The sequence below is a fragment of the Anopheles maculipalpis genome, chromosome X (genome assembly GCF_943734695.1).
Source record: "Anopheles maculipalpis chromosome X, idAnoMacuDA_375_x, whole genome shotgun sequence".
NCBI classification, from domain to species: domain Eukaryota; kingdom Metazoa; phylum Arthropoda; class Insecta; order Diptera; family Culicidae; genus Anopheles; species Anopheles maculipalpis.
The window spans coordinates 3907021-3924204 of NC_064870.1; the positions used below are offsets into that span (position 1 = coordinate 3907021).

The following is a 17184-nucleotide window of genomic DNA, read 5'->3' on the forward strand; positions in this document are numbered from 1 at the left end:
TCAGTGCACGAAACGTCAAACAGGTGCACCGTTTATCACATCCTATTTTGATTACCGGATGGAGTCGCTGCGAAACCACACATTCGATCGCCGAAACAGCAACGTTAGCAAGCCGGCAGTAAGTGGCGATTTGTGACCGCGTCGTCGGGTGTTCGGGTACCCCGGTAGGTACCGGATGTATTCTAGTCAGCCATACAGCAGCACCCATACGTTAGCTGTTGTTGGACGAAACTCTCTTCGAGACGACAGAAAGATAGCGCTCAAGATTACCAGCTACCAAGCGGAAAACGAGATTCGGCTAATTTAAGCAGCAGGAGCAGCGGCTGCTGCACACAGTCCACATTATTTGCCGACGAAGCTCTCACACGTATGTGGTTCGGTATCCGGTGAGTACGGCAAACGTTTTGATAGGCTGACCAGACGTACCGTATTTAACGGGACAGTCCCGTTTTTTCAAGCAATAGTTGATGTCCCGTCGTTTCCCGGGAAATGCCCATTTCATCCCGTATAATGATGTCTTGGCAATTTTTGTTTTATTTTGAATTTTCCGTTTGAGTTTCGCAGTAGGCATGGGAGGGAATGAGAGTTTGCATTTTCCAGGCTAAGAAAGCTAATAACTTTTCATCTGCTCGTCGTATTTGCATAAAAATTTCCCGAAAGATTAAGCTATTTGTTGTCTAATAAATTACATTTTGTTTGGAAATTTTTAAAAATTCTTCATTTATGCTTTATCTATTGTGCAGAAAAATAAAAATAAATAATCCTGTTCAAAACGTATGTGGAATATAGAAATAAGAGTGTAATTTTGGTCATTGAAACGAAGGTTAACAAGCAAACGGCGACCGGTAGAAGTAAGTCCATCTAATACCCCTGTTGCAATTTTGCAGACCCGCGGCTTATCCCATGTCAATGAGTAAAGAACATATTTAACCGTAAGGGCAGACATGACGCAGGCCAGACCATGGGTGGGAAAGCAGACTCAAAACAGCCACAGCAGCAGTGCACCGCGAAACGGATATCACGGCGCAACAAGAAGAAGCCAACGGACCACCAAAGGGTATGGCATTTAGTGTTGGCTCTTCCGGGTCGAACCTAGCAAAATAGTTTCGTTCCTTTTCTTTGTTCCGTTCCGATTCATTTTTCAAAATCGATCCGCTGTGATAGTTTCGTTCCTATTCGTTTTTTTTTATTCCTTTGGCCATTTGCGCACTGTTGAAAAATTTCGGGACGAGAACAAAAATATTTGGGCACGCATAAAAAAAATCTCGGGATCCCCTGTAATGCAATTTTTCCCCCCTCATTTTTAGCAATCCAAATCAAACACCGGAGGAACGGCGGGTGTACGTGGATTGCCGTCCGAACAGTATGACACGGAAAAGTTGGCCACGCCAGTTGGTGCGCCCACCGGTGGTAAGCGTTACCAGAGCACCCGGTCGCAGGCTGCATCTCAACGGCGCGAACGTGCACGTAAGTTGGCGGCGGAAACGGAACGAACCGGACAGGCTGATGGTCGGGATGGTGCGTCGCTTCACGAGCTAGCGAATATTCCGGCCGACATGCGTATCTCGAAGCTGTTGCGTCGCCTGGTGGGTGAAACGAATCCACACCAATTTCTCGAGATATGTGACCGGTTGGAAGTGGTGATACTTGACCCATCGAATGCGTCCTACATACGCAAATCATTCGACCTGCTGGCAAATACGGTCAATGCGATACTGGAAAGTGGGTTGCGCGAGTGTTACGAACGGGTAGCGCAACTGTTCGGTATGATGCTGTACGTACTGCTGTCCAGCTCATCCGGCGACGGATCCGTTTTGCGCGCCTGGACCAACCGCTATCTGAACCAGAACAAAAGCATCCGTCGTTCGGCTCTGATTGCGCTACGGCAAACGGTATTGCTCGATCGCGGTGGCCACAAGTTTGATGGCGTTATCAAATGGTTGCTGGGGGTGTTGCAAGAAATTCTCGAAACGACGGACGTGCTGGATGTGTTCGTGCTGGTAACGGACGTGATAGTGGAGCTGGCGGACCGATATCCGAGACCGTTTTCGTCTCACTTTAGCGATATAGTCGACATTGTGGTTGGATGGCAGCTGGAGAGTACACAATCGGCGAAGGTAAAAGTACACTGTGCACGGGTCCTGCTTGCCTTCCAACCGTACTGGTGCGAACAACGTGACGTTACGTTCAATCTACTCGAACAGCTAACAGAAGACATCGATGCACACTGCGGGGATGTCGACTACAGTGACGAACGGCAACGAGACGACGCAAACCGTCAGCTTGGTGCACTGCTGACCGCGATTAACAGCGTTATGAAGTGTTTGGACAGTTCTTCTGTCGGCGACTTTTTGCTGCAAGATGACGAACTGACACGGTTCGACTGTTGCAGTATCACCATCTTGGAAAACGTGTTTCGTCTGCTGAAAAGTCCACCATCCGGGTTGGCGGTAGCTGCAATTTGTGAGTTTTTAATGATAAAGATGATGCTCCATTCGCCAGCAATATCAACCACCACGTGGGAGGATGTGGATCATCTCATTCAAAAGCTGATACACTATGCCGACACGTACAGCGACGAGCAGGTCGGTGCGCTGATACATCTGCTACTGCGCTATATCGATGCGAATGGGCCGGAAAAGCAACAGTCCCGCATCCGGTTACTCTTGCCGCTCATCTTCCAGGAAGGGCCATTTTACAATTTACGCTACCGTCAAAAGCGTACGGTCCAGCGGATACTGCTTTTACTCTGCCATCACATACTGACGCTCAAGCACGTGGACATACTCCAGACAGCCTACAGCTCCATACTATCCGATATCGATGATGCGCTGGGAAGATTACGCTCGGTTGGCAGTAGAACTCCATCAAAAGCGAACATATTACGTCTGCAGTACCGTATCCAATTCAGTCTTCTTCTTTTATCGCCACTAGCAATGGCCAGAAACTCCATCTTTATTACATGGACACTTAAAAAGCAACCCGTACTGCATGTACTGCTCGATCGGTTAGCACCAACCGATAGTCGCCTTTGGGATCAGCAAATCCACACCCACCTGCACTATGCCGTGCTGCTGACGGCCTTCAATCACTGCACTGCAAACAATCATTTCATCTCCTCCAGCAGCTTGCTACAACCCGCACACACTTACGACGTTGATCGTTTTCGCCGTGCCAGCCGATCCGAGTCTTCCGATTCGGATAAGGACTCACCGCCCGAAAGTCCGACAGCGGATCATTTTGGCTTAGTGTTGCGCTTTCTCGGCACCATTCTTGGCCAGTGGAAGCGGGTACGATCTTCGAAACGGTACGAATCGCAGAGGACCAATCTGTTGCTTCTATTGCTCGACTGGTGTCTTGCGATCGTAACGCAAACAACACGCTATCATGATGTACTGCACGAATGCGAAGATTTCAATCAGCTGCTCGTCCACGTTGCGACCGTTGCGGTTGAAGATGGGAGCGAAAGTGAGACGATCGGTTTGCGATGTGCTGCCTGTCTGGATGCGGCCTGTCAGTATACGAGTTTGCACGTGTCAGCGTACCAAGCAATTGCTGAGGCCTGTTGCGTCCATCTTTGTTCGGTGTACAGTAGCTTGCGTACTCACTACACCGTACTCTTTTCGAAACTGCCACTACGCCATTCACTGCGACAGGTGAACGAGTTTACGGGCGTTAATCGGCGACGCTGGGAGCAAATTGGTGAGCTCAAAAATGGCCTATACCAGGGTGGTGGAGGATATGGATTGCAGCACTCAGCCACGCTACGGATGGCAGATCTTCGCAGTCTGTTCAATCGAATCACGTTCAGCCGAGACGGAGCGGCGTATGCGGGAGGTTATCTACACGAGCTGCTCACACGCTCCTTTAATCAACCTTCTCGGTACGGTGAGATGGCACTGCGAGATCTTCGTTGTCTCATTCCTTGGGCCCAATGGGAAGCGGCCCAGCTATGCGTGAATCATAAACTTCGCACGCCGTTCGGCAAACCTGAGGGTACATTTGTACGCATTGAATCGATCGTAAAGCAGTGTGCCCGAATTCTAGCACTGACGGATAAGTTTCCCGTTCGCGACATTCGTACCTCGATTGTAAACCAAAGACACGCACGCATCGTGCTCGGATTTCTGGAAGCGCTGGAAAAATCGATCTACAATGCAGCGGAGGGTACGGCTTTCGCTTTGCCTGCGCCTGAACAACCGGCCCGTACATTTTTCCGCGTCAATCGGCATACCTGTGCGGAGTGGTTTACGCGTATCCGGACGGCTGTAGATCTTGTCGCACTTCACTGCATGGAGCCGGAAATGGTGATACGTTATTCCGAAGCCGTACTGCGGGAATTGGTTGCTGCTGGGAAAACATCCGACCCGATTTTCGAACACATGCTGATGTCTTTAGTGTGGGCGTTGGTGCGAAACTGGGAGTCGGATGCACTGTACGGTGTGTACGTCTGGAGTAAGCGGCTTACCGGGCGTAAATACTCCTGGATACGGATGGCTGCGGAGGAAGCATCCGGTCATCGAGAGACGGCAGCTAGCGGATTTCGAGGAATTCTGGCCGACCCGGGTAGCGTTGGGATGGATCGATATATACGAGACTTTATTGTGGATCAAACGATACTATGTCTGTTGTTTACTGGTGATTATCGACAGCTGTACGAGTTTCTGCTTGCGGAAGAAAGTAGTGGAACTCCGAGGGCCACAATACCACTGATTACTGTGACGGCAACCCAGATCAGTTCGATCATACGGTACGAGGAAACGCACGATGTTAGCGTGATCGATATTAGCCAGTGGGAGTTGGTGGATGTCGGCAACAATATACCGAACGATTTTTCCTGCCACAAGATGATCTGCGCCGTAGAGAACAGTCTGTCTGGGATAATCCTGCAGGACCAGATAGAACAACGCGAGCGTATGATCGATGCCAGTACAGAGCTGATCCAGTGCTACCTGCAGGAATGTTTGCTGACGCGCTGTCGCGAGTACCTGTTTCAGCTGACCATCACCAATCATATCCTGTACAAGATTGCGCAGCGTATCCGGTCGCCGAACAGTATGTGTGGGTCTGCCGAAGGTAGTGGTCTCGGATCGCTGAATGTGGAAAAATTCTACGGAACGCTCACACTGATGCGATTGCTGGCGTGGTCAGAGTTTCTTCTGGCTGATTCAGGCGATGGATACGAAGGTGAGCAGCAGAACATTGACCTACGGCTCGACATGGTATCGATCGGTCGGAAGGAGAAAAACTATGCGCTCAGTAGACGTGAGCTTGAGAAGTACTATCACAAGTCGAACTTAGTTGGACGACTGGAGATCCTGGCGGATGGTGGAATTGGTACAGATCGACACCAACAACAACAGCGCCTAACGCTAGAACAGGTAGCGTCCGCACTGATGAAATCTGCTACACTGCCCCCGCTAGGCCTGTGGGACGAGAACCTATCCCGGGCAGTGTATGAACACTGCAAGTGGCTCTACTGCCAACCAGGCAAACGGCTCGAGGCGATAGATTTTGCCGCCTGTGCGACAGCCGTCATCGATGGTGAGCTGCAGCGTCGTAAAGATGGAGGCCCCGAACAAACGGCGAAGCATTCCGAACGAGTGGCTCGATTTCTGCTCACCATCAGTGATTGGATGGCGGGTGAGGCGGGAGAACCGTGTGCAAATGAACTCGCGAGCGTGACACGGTTGGGACAGCTGTTGCCATCGATTGACGCCAAACCCCTCACGGTACAACATGCCGGAATATTTGGTCCATCTGATCGATTGATAGGGACGCTACTGCAGGGTGCAGTTGACCGTTGCCCACCGTTGGCGAAAGCTTGGTTCGCACTAGGCTCGTGGCTGTACCGATGGGGCAAACGGATCGTGGAGCACAGTGCTGCCGATGGATCGAGTGCTCGCATCAGCGTAGATCAGGTGGCAGCGATATTGGCAGGACCAACGGTATCGCTCGAAGATTGTGAACGCATCGTTGGGATATTGAATGATCACGAACCGGCGCGTGTTGTGATCGGGGTGGATAGTGATCGGGATGCGGAAGACGCGGATGAACTAGAGCTGGACAGTTCAGCCACGATCGGTTCGATCGGACTGTTAGATGCTTTGCATCGTGCAATGCCTGGGCTGGAAAGTAACGTGCCACAGGAAAGTCTTCACGCGATCATCGATATCTGGCGTACTAACCATCGGGCCGTGTACGGATATTACGAGGCAGCGGCTGAAGCGTACTTCCGCTTTCTGCAACTATCGTCGGGAAGGAACGACGCCACATCGGAAGGTGTCGATAGCGAGCGGGCCCGATCTGTCACCGTTACATTGCGACTGTTACGCCTCATCGTGAAACATGCGCTCGGGTTGAAAGAAGTCCTCGAGGAAGGACTCGCAACAACGCCCAGTGAACCTTGGCGCGTTATAACACCGCAATTGTTTTCACGCCTCGCCCACCACGAACCGTACGTGAGGCGACGCGTTTCGGAGCTGCTGTGCCGTGTGGCAAAGGATGCGCCACATTTGATTATCTTCCCAGCAGTAGTTGGTTCGGTACAGGAGGAACCAAGTCAGTTGGCTGTTGTAGATGTGTTGCGAGACGGTGTGGAGGAGGTTTCTAGTCGGATTGATGAGCCTGTAGATCAATCGCAAGCACACGGTGCTTCAGGGTTGGGTTTCTGCTTTAACGTCCTACTGGATATCCTGTCGCGCGAAATCCCCGACACGGTGAAGCAGGTGCAAACGCTCGTGCACGAACTGCGACGCATTTCGCTTCTTTGGGAAGAACTGTGGGTAGTGTCGCTGCAACAAATCTACGCCGACTACACCAAACGTATACCGACGTTCGAGAGTGAGTACCGACGGCTTCATTCATCCGGTCAGCTAACCGAACAGCGACGCACATTGTTAGCGGAAAAGCATCGACTTCTGCTCCGACCGCTTATATTTGTGCTCGACCAACTGTACGGCATTACGTCGCGGAAAGCCGAAACTAGTCATGAACGTCATTTCCAGGCACGTTATCATCGCTACATTCGTCACATGCTCGCAAAGCTACGTGAACCTGCTGACTTTACCGGACCGATCGAAGGTTGGAACCGGTTCCGTACACTCTACACCCAGCTACAGCAACGTAGCCAGAAACGCTTCTCGTTCTTTCTGCGGCTCGGTGATGTCAGTCCGAATTTGCTCCGTTTGTCCAACACTGCCATTGCGATGCCCGGTATCGACACAACGCTTGCCGGCAGCCGACAACCCATACTGATCCGATCAGTAGACAACAATATCCAAATTTTGCCTACCAAAACGCGTCCCAAGAAATTAACCTTTTGCGGGAACGATGGACGTCGGTTTGGTTATCTATCAAAGGGCTTGGAGGATCTACATCTGGACGAGCGTATCATGCAGTTCCTCTCGATCGCTAATCTCATGATGACGAAATCCATCGACTGCAATGGTAATGTGACGCACTACCAGGCGGAACACTATTCCGTGATACCGCTTGGCCCACGCTCGGGACTAATCACGTGGGTAGACAATACGGTGCCAATCTTTTCGCTGTACAAAAAATGGCAGCAACGAGAAGCGTTGCAGAAAAAGGAAACTAAAAGTGGTGGCAGCACGGCGTTAAGACCGTCCGAGTTGTTCTATAAGTGAGTACATTACACTAACGGGGACTAACAGGTGGGTTCATAAGTCTTAATCACGATAAAAGGATTGTTTGCCTTTAGTTTAATTCTATTTATTTGATTTTTGTTTTAATTCCATCCTATAATTCAAAATATTAAATTATTTTATTGTGCCGCAATCTAGACATGAGGACTAAAACTTATCTAACCATCTGTTATAATTGCAGCAAATTAACACCACTGCTCCAAAGCCATGGATTGAAATCGAGTGCCAGTCGGCGCGAATGGCCATTGGCGGTGTTGAAGCAGGTGCTAGCAGAGTTGCAGCAAGAAACGCCACGTGATTTGCTGGCAAAAGAGCTGTGGTGTCATAGTGCAACGGCTTCCAGTTGGCGACAAGTGATCCGCAGCTACTCCCTATCGCTCGCCGTAATGAGCGTGATCGGGTACATTATTGGGCTCGGCGATCGCCATCTGGATAATGTGCTGGTGAAGCTGGCGACGGGTGAGATCGTACACATCGACTACAACGTTTGCTTCGAGAAGGGTAAAACGTTGCGTGTGCCGGAAAAGGTACCGTTCCGCATGACGCCGAATCTAGAGGAAGCGTTAGGCTTAACCGGTATCGAGGTAAGTGGTCTTGCTCTTAACACTTTCCCATATACCTGACGGATACAAACGCCGACAATATACACTGTGGCAAAACATTTGCCTAGTCTAGTTCCGTCCTAGGTTTAATTTAACGTTAACGTTGTAATTTGTAGCCTTATACATTACTTTAAATGTCACAGTTAAGGGTGAATGTTTTTCATACTTATATTTACTAATCTTACTTATAAAACTGGACAAAACAGGAACAGGATGTGTTTACATGTTATGGTTTTTCTGTGTGCTGCGTAGCTGGTTGATTACGAAAATAGTAACGCTTTATGCTAAAGCTTAGTTACGTTTACCGCTACTTCTTGTTGCTTAGTCGGGATAATTTCTCTTTCGGGCACCTGCGCTACTATGATCGGGTCTGTACCTTCCGCTGTTCCGTTCGCTGCGCTGGCAGTCCATTCTTGGCGCAGCAATCGCTCCATACGAGCCTGATCGTACAGATTAAAGTTGTTGATGATGATGTTCCCCGCAATAATGTGCGTGGATACGTTGGTAGACGCACTGGAGGACTTTGTCGGTGGAAAGGGTGACGTTGCTGGTGGATCTGATGTTACGCTAGATTGTACCTCAGGTGCGTTCGTTTGAATTGAACCGTCCCTGTTGCTAGCCATGGAAGGTAATTCTTCATTGCTGAGTGACACCCGAATGGTCGTATTGGCTGTAATATCCGCCGAACGAACCCGATCACCTCCAGCGAGTTGAGAAATTACAACCACCGATTCAAAGCGTCCTGGTTCGGCCGCGGGTACCGTTGCTACGGTGGACACACTCGCCAAGCTGCTGTGGTTGGTGAGTGTCGATGATGTTGCCGCTGCTGCACCTATCATACCACCTACGGGATCGAACGATTCCGTTGTAATTTCTGGACAGGATTTTGCTGTTCCCATTTCGAACGAACCGACACCGTTGGCAACATCGAGCGGGACCACCGGTTTGTGACAGGTTAGCAACTGTTTGAACGCGTGCCGAAAATGCGTATTCTTCCAGGCGTAGATAATGGGATTCATCATCGAGTTGGCCATCGCCAGCGAAAAGGCTGCCTTGTAAAGCGTCGGTGAACTATCCTCAACGAAGGCGAATATTTGTGTCAGTACCACCACAAAGTAAGGTATCCAACAGAAGGTGAAACAGCCCATGATGAGCAGTACGACCTGTGGGGCAGACGATTGGTCAAAACTCTTCCCATCACGGTGTGTTCCATATGTTGGGTGCAGGTTGTTACCTACCTGTACCGACTTCCAATCGCTAGATGAACGCTCCGATGCACCTCCATGTGCTCGCAATTGTTTGGCGTGCTTGGAAGCTTCGCGCCAGATGCGCCAGTAGACGACGAACAGACAGAGCCAGACGACGGAAAAGATAGGCGTTATTACGCCCGCCACATACCATGGATGCAACAGCTCGTCAAACTCGCACTCCTGTGCCGTATCCCATTTGTTCCATATCAGCGGAATAGTGGCAATAGAGATCGCCAGACACCAGCCAAACCCAAGTATCGTGAGCGCCGTACGCTTAGTCATCAGGCTAGTTTAGGCACACAAAAAAAGAAAAGAAGTTTAACAGTAAACGCATGCAGCGCGACTTGAGCCCCAAACTCCCATCCCATACCTACCGAGTGTAGTGCAACGGATAGCAGATCGCAATATATCGATCCACTGCTATAGCTATCAGGTTCCAGATCGAAACACTGCACGCAATGATAAGTACGAAAAAGCGCAACAAGCAAAGATGCTTCTGCCGACCGAGATCAACACCCATGTAGAACGCTAAATGGTACGGCAGCGTGAGTCCCACGAAGATATCCGAGATGGCTAGCGACAGCACGAACAGGTTCGAAATTAACCACTGCAGCCGCCGGTAATACCAGACGGCAATGATCGTTAGGATGTTGCCGCTGAAGATACACACCATCAGGATACCGTCGATAGCGATCCAGATCACAAGATCCTTATGGATTTCGTTCACACGATCGACGAACGGAATCACACTACTGCCCGGCATCATATCGGCGCCGTTAGCCATTCGACGTGGTGTCTTGATTGTGCGTTTGATTGTTGGCAACTCTTACGAACTGTGTATGCTTGCTGCCGCTTACTGTTTTGATCACTGTCTCTCTATTTTTCGCGAAAGTGTTCCTATCTCTCCGGTGACTCCATTTCGCACACTTGTATCACGCGCTTTATTTTTTTTTTTAGGTTGAAGCATTTGTGTAGGTCCTATGCAGTACAAATCACTTGCTTGACACTCTAAATCTCATGTTCTATCTTAACTTCATCGTACGCGCACCGGGGATTGATACGACACCTCCATCAGAGCATCAGGCCGTGGCCTGCGAAACCCCCCCCCGTGCGAAGACTGAGCACATTCGCATCCGTCTAGCATTGCCGACAGCCTGTTACTAGTGCACTACTTCCTTTTGCCAACCCGAACTGACACCGCAGCAACTACCACACAGCACACATCCGAACGGTTTGACGAATTCCACCACACAGCACTCCTAACCATCGAAAATGTCTTCGTATGCGTATCGAGGTGTGCACACGAGTGTGTGGTGACGTCGTATGGTAAACATATCGTGGAAGCCCTCATCATCATCATCATCAGCCACACCGGCAGCAGCAGAACAACGCGTTCGCGTTTCGTTGCGTGAAGGACAAAAATGGGTTCTTGCCTTTTTCGCATTATTCGCATTATTGGCGTTATCTGAATCAAACAGGAATGCTTGGCTTGAGTTCTAAAACCGTACGGAGTATTATTTCACCCGGAGAGATAAAATAGTTAATTTTTCCTCCGTCAACGAAGGCGGATGGTAACTACTGGTGCGTGCATGATCGCTTCTGGTCATCCTTCTGTACTTCACTAGGAAGAGGGTACTCGAACTGACAAATACCCACCCATCTTTATATACCCCGCCGGGTGCCTAATTGAAGCACCAGAACCGGTTCATTGCTCGTTACTGTGCTTCATTGGTTTTGCCTGTCTTCGTTACCCACCCATCATCAGCTCGGTACAAGAGCTTCGATGCTTAATTTGATCAAACCCATTGGGGTACCTGCGTTTTTTGTCTAACCTCATCGATTGCATTGATTTTTGTTTTGTTTTTTGCGAGCAAAACCAAAGTTTCCAACAGTCATACAAAGCTACAAATTCAACTTTACAAGTAAAAAAAGAAGCTCTAAGTGCGCAAGAGGTAGAAAATATGGACTAAGGGAAAGGAGAGTTATGGTATCATCCGAAGGCCACCATCAGGTCCGGAGCATGGATGTTTCTTTGGATTTTATTTGTTTCCCGGCTGAGCCTCTCTCTCTCTCTCTCTCTCTCTCTCTCTCTCTCTCTCTCTCTCTACCTCTCCCTCGTGTATGGTGCGTATTGATATTAGAAGCAAATTTCATGACAACGCAATGATTGCTTCTTTCGTTGCTGCTTCAATTTCGCGCATAGATTAGAGAGGGGGTGAAACTCTACGACCAGATATCATATAATCACTTCCACGCTCAAAGAATTTCCAGAGCGTGGTAGCAGGAAGCCTGGATGTATGCTATCAAATAACGCTGCTACACATTTGAAAGTAGGTCAATGATAGATGTTACCGATTGGAGCTACTCGTAGAAAATTGTGTGACTAACCAGTCAATCATGTCTCCAACCGCTACTTATTTAGTCTGACTAACATAAACTCCTCTGGCTCAAACACCCCAACGACTAGCAAATATAAAAAAAAACGCAACTCATCCATTATCGGACCCGGGAGATGTAAGATCCGTGCGAATGTTTCAGGTGCGTAGCAGCAGCACGTCATCGTTTTTGCGTACCATTCAGTAAGCCCAGATCTATCGCACCAAACGGAGAAGGATACACTAAGATAACCTGTGCCAACCTCCACCACGCTAATGAATAATCGATTGAGTGAGTGGCGCGTAGTCCATGGGTGGTGTGCGTTTGTCGGTAAAAGAGACAATAAAGGTATACTAGATTTAGCGATAACAGCAAACCGGCATGATAAGTTCAAGCGCACCAGGGCATACCCTCCAACGAGCATTGCAAGTGCCGGAGTAAGAGATCCTCGCACAAAAAGGAGGTTGAACGCGCTGCGGGTTTTCCGTGGTGCTAATTAAAACATTTACTACAGGCGCACTGTGGTCGATGGGAGGTAGCGTTTGGGTCAAAATTTGTTTCATCCGGTTCAAGGTGTCTCTCAGGCTTTTGATAGTCAATTGAAACTCTACACCGTTTCAAACGTTATGTTTGTACACCAAAAAATATTGTACAGTGCGTGCATCAGCTACACGATGTAATGCAATGGTGTGTGCGGTAACTTGTTTATCTTTCGCGTAGGAGTAACCAAACAGTGTAGCTTGTTTGAACTTCCGAGCTAGGAAGTCGTGCACGTTTGTTTTTTTGCGTCTTACTGACCCTGCAAATCATTTTACCCCTATTTTACTGTCCCTCCAAGGAAGTCTTTGGTGGGGAGGTGAGGGCGTGGCGAAAAAGATTTATCACCCTGTCTGTTGTCAGATATCGTCATTCACAACGTATTACTATCCAAAAATACTATTATCATTCTTTTTTCTCTTTCTCTCTCTCTTCTCTCACTCTCTTCAGGGCACTTTCCGTTTGGCGTGCGAGCACGTGCTGAAATCGCTTAAGAAGGGCCGTGAAACGCTGCTAACATTGCTGGAAGCGTTCGTGTACGATCCGCTGGTCGATTGGGCGATCGGCGAAGAGATCGGCAGCGGATTGCCAATGACCGCTACCGACATTACCGTTTCTACCGCCGCGGCTGCCTCAAACGCTCCCGGCACTGGGCAAGGGGCGTCACGCTACATCAGCCAGGCGAAGAAGCAGCTGGATCGGGAGGTTACGCGCGATACGCTTGCGGTACGTTTCGCCGAATGTCGCAACGATTGGTACCAGAACCGGGACGATATGCTGCAACATCTGCTCTGTCTGCAGAAGCTGTTGCGTGATCTGCGCGAGGTACGAAGCCAGCTGGTCGAATCGGAACGGCTGAGGACTTCGCTGTCTCAGCAGCTCCAGTTGATCGGCGAGGTAGAGTATCTCGATACCGCATTCAGCAGTCATCCGTTGGCGAGCCTGGCACATCGGCTGAGTATGCGTGCCCGCCTGCAAGAGGTATACGCAAGTCAGCGCGATCAGCTAAGCCAGCAGGCGAAGCTGTTTGCCCAACAGCTTGAAGAGTATGAAAAGTATCGAAACGAAATGCAGAACGAAGAACGGTTGGAGATGTTGAGGTATGAGCTGGCGGATGTTCCAGAACTTGTACAGCCGGATGATGATACGCAGCAGCTGTTGGTTGCCTTCCTGCCGAAGGATGATCCCGGTTACATTAAATACTCCTTTGCCCGTACGGAGCTAAGCGAGTTACAGCGCAGAGCGGCTCCAGTGGCGGAAAGAATCGTCGAACTGCTCGAACAGTACGGTGTACGACTTCCAAGTGACTCGTTGGAGGATCATCCACTACATCATTACGCTAGCTGGTATGAGCAGCTTGCCAACAGCAACCCAGAACCAGCAGCAGCGCTTGAAACGATGGCTTTGATCGTGCGCGAGCATGAGAAAGCCCGAAAACTGTACCTTGCGACACACAGCAGTAGCAAAAAGGAAGAAAATGAGCGAAACCAAGCGAACCAATTCGTGGCGCGTTTGGAGCGGATCATGGTGTTAAATCGTGCCTTGATAGATGCAGAACGTGCCACCGTGGACGGAGATATGGTACAGTTGCATACACTGTCAGCCGTAGCTAGTCATCTTTTGGAAGAATGCACCAAACAAGGACTGATCGCAGATAGTACCCTGGGCCGTTGCCTGCATCGTACAGTGGCCGAGTATGAGCAGTTGATGCAGTTTTACGAAATGTTGGTGCCGCTACAAAATGGACATCAAAGACGGGAACAGACTGGTGATCGTGAGGTACAACTCAATGAACAGTTCGAACAGTTGGTCCTCAACGTTGAGCACTGTCTACGGCAAGGGCAATGCGACAACGGATCTATTGGGGATGCGGCAGAGATAGCTCGTATGTTAGTTAATAGCTGGACAGAGCTAGTATCGGACGAGGTGCCTAGAGATGTGGTGTTAGTGTTTGATGATTTGTTAAGGTCGACAAGTATACCTTGGATTGAAACGTTTCCGGAGAAGTTGACTGAACGAGGCGAAACGATCAATCAGCATAATGAAGCAACACTACTGGGCGTAAGTATTCTTAACTCGTGAACAGCATCCATCACATCCATCTCTTCCATAATCCTGGAGAATGATTTAACAACGGACGAGTTTCTTTACAGGTCTGGCACTACAAACTTCCCGAACCATGGGCACAACAAATATCTGAGCTTACCGAAACGCTCCTCCAGGCAGCCAAATTTCAAGCGATGTACGAGCTGCTGAATGGAGCTTCACCTCAGCAAAAACCGGCCAACGAAACCAACACCTCCTACATCTCGGTAGATCGGTTCATTAAACGTTTTGTTCGTCTGCGTCTCGCCGGTCGTGGACCATTGGCGGCACTCTTTACAGTGCAAGAGTCGGACACAACTACTGCCGGCACGGCGCACAACACTTCACCTGCCAACGACACCCACTGGCTACAGAACCTTACCGAAGCGGTACAAGCACTCGCACCAATTCCTGAGCTACTGCTGACGGCTTTCGAACAACTGAAACGTCACACGGAAGCACTTCGCAATCGCCTTGCTTGGGCATCAGCGGCACATCCACCACTCTGCCCACTGGAGCTGCCAGTTGCGTTCGAGCAGAGTAGCTCGCACAGTGTGGAAAGCAGCAGCCGCTGGATACAGTCACTCGAGCGCATTCTACGCTACGGCCAGATAGTGATGCGTTACGAAGGTACGCGCCATCGCGATGAACCGTCACTGGCGAGTGAGTTTGCTGGTTTGGTTGAGCGATGGCAAAAGACACTGACCGGATATACGGTGCGTGGTGCATCGTTCGTTTCACCAACCGAGGAAGCGTTGGTGGAGTTGCTTGACCCGGAAGGTTCGATCGATCCTACCTGGATCAGTAATGTGCGTGCGCTGATTGACGATATGACCGATCAGGTGCTCACGAACCTCGCCCGTCTGGAGCAGGACGAGTGTACGCTTCGGACGGCACTGCAGGCTGCCGCCAAACATATGCTAAAGCTTGTGCACAAGCATGACGACGTGATGGGCGATATACGCTCGCTGCTACGCACACAACTTCGCATCGGTGGTTCGTCTGCGTTGCGGGATTATCTGCACCGCTATAGACGATTCCACGATCTGCTGAGCAACGCTCACGAAGCGGTATTGGCGACGGTAACAAGCGCGAACGATCCTTCCGATACGACCGGTACGTCCTGGTCGGCGGACGATGTTGACGAGATGGTGGATGAACTGCTAACCATGCTGCACGACGTGTTTGAGCAGCTGTTTCAGTTCGACGAACCACCAGATGATAATGATGCGGGCCAGGACGATAAGGAGATCGCCGACGGCGAAAGGGAGGAGGACGAGGAAGATGACGATGTGAGCGGGACGGATGGTGCATCCTGCTCGGTGCACCTACACGATCCCGTGCCACCACCCGATCGGAGTGAGTATTTCTTTGTGTGTGTGTGTGTGTGTGTTGGGCGTTCCGGTTCCGTTCCTTTCGCAATTTGAAAATTCCCGTGCGTTTGTAACGCTTTCTAACCAATTTTTATTTTTTAACATTATTTACAGAAGAACAGAAACAGAAGGAACAAAAAGAGCAAAAGCGTAATGCGTATGCCGTATCGGTATGGCGTCGCATTCGCATGAAGCTGGAAGGGCGCGATCCGGACCCAGTACGGCGTTGTGGTGTGACGGAACAGGTCGCCTGGATGATCGATGAAGCAATGGATCCAAGCAACCTTGCCGTGGTATACGAGGGTTGGACACCGTGGGTGTAGCTTCATTTAAAAAATCGGAATTTTTTTCGCCTTATACGACGATTACTTAAATTCCTCTCCCATCTACTGCCTGCTACCGTCAGGATGTCCGGTGCAGAACAATACAAAATCAACAGAACAATCATAAAAAAAACAAAAAATAAACAATAACAATAATATCGCGGCCGGAGCGGCGACCCGGTGATGTAGGCGACATCCGTGCCTGTCTTCAAAACAGCAGCAACGGAGTTCAAATCCCATCCGGACCACGGTTCCCATTGGTAATCCGCGGAAGACGTGAATCCGCAGACGCTTAGACAGACACGCGGAAAAATCCGTTTCCTGGCAGTATCTACCTCCAAGTGAAAGATCACGTCTCCGTCGTGTTTCCGTGAATCTTCGATGGTGAACCCGGACATCCTCCCCGACAAGGTGGCAGATCGGGATGAGCCCAGCAAGCAGTGTGGCCGTCTCATACCTCACGCGGTACGGAATGCCCGTGCCACACCCTAAGCGCAGACGTGCTGTGTATCACCAAACCAAGCGCGCTACTGATCGAAATTTTGTGTTAGATGGAGACGCCTGGTGGATCATAAACACCACAAGCGTGTTAAAACAGTGCTGTTGCAAACTCATCGCTTATACAATGTAAGTGAGAAACGGTGGTTTTCGTTAACATTAGGTTGGTGTTTTCACTTCCTTTTTTTTTACTTATGTTCAATTTATATACTTTATTTTTACAAATTAACTAGAGAGGATACGTTTACTGAAACTGCTGTACACACACACACATACAATAGCAAATTTGAGTTTAAAATGCGTTTAGAATGGGCAAACATTCTGTTGGTGTAAAATGACTAACTACTAAGAAGCGTAAGCAAAGGAAAACGTTATTCGGTTCACTGAACTCAAAACGCTTATTTTTAATTTGTTTACTGCGCAAAAAAAATGCTGTCGAACGATGTATATAGGATATAAGCGAGCAAGAGCAA

At 49.5% G+C, this 17184-nt stretch overlaps 3 protein-coding genes across 6 annotated transcripts in view; 2 read left to right on the top strand and 1 right to left on the bottom strand.

The window, feature by feature from the left end:
• Positions 1 to 17184, top strand: part of LOC126558897 (V-type proton ATPase subunit d) — a 401974-nt gene that overhangs the window by 192664 nt on the left and 192126 nt on the right. The gene's annotated exons all lie outside the window — the stretch shown is intronic.
• Positions 902 to 16213, top strand: LOC126561838 (serine/threonine-protein kinase Smg1). Its single transcript, XM_050218175.1, has 6 exons — positions 902 to 1057; positions 1308 to 7645; positions 7849 to 8251; positions 12883 to 14493; positions 14586 to 15876; positions 16005 to 16213. Exons 1-6 carry the CDS (start codon positions 962 to 964, stop codon positions 16211 to 16213), a joined length of 9948 nt encoding a protein of 3315 aa, XP_050074132.1. The 5' UTR covers positions 902 to 961.
• Positions 8554 to 10303, bottom strand: LOC126557129 (adenosine receptor A2b). The gene is made up of 3 exons (XM_050212803.1): positions 9894 to 10303; positions 9508 to 9805; positions 8554 to 9432 (listed from the first exon to the last, which is right to left on the bottom strand). The coding sequence occupies exons 1-3, from the start codon at positions 10301 to 10303 to the stop codon at positions 8554 to 8556; spliced, it is 1587 nt and encodes a 528-aa protein (XP_050068760.1).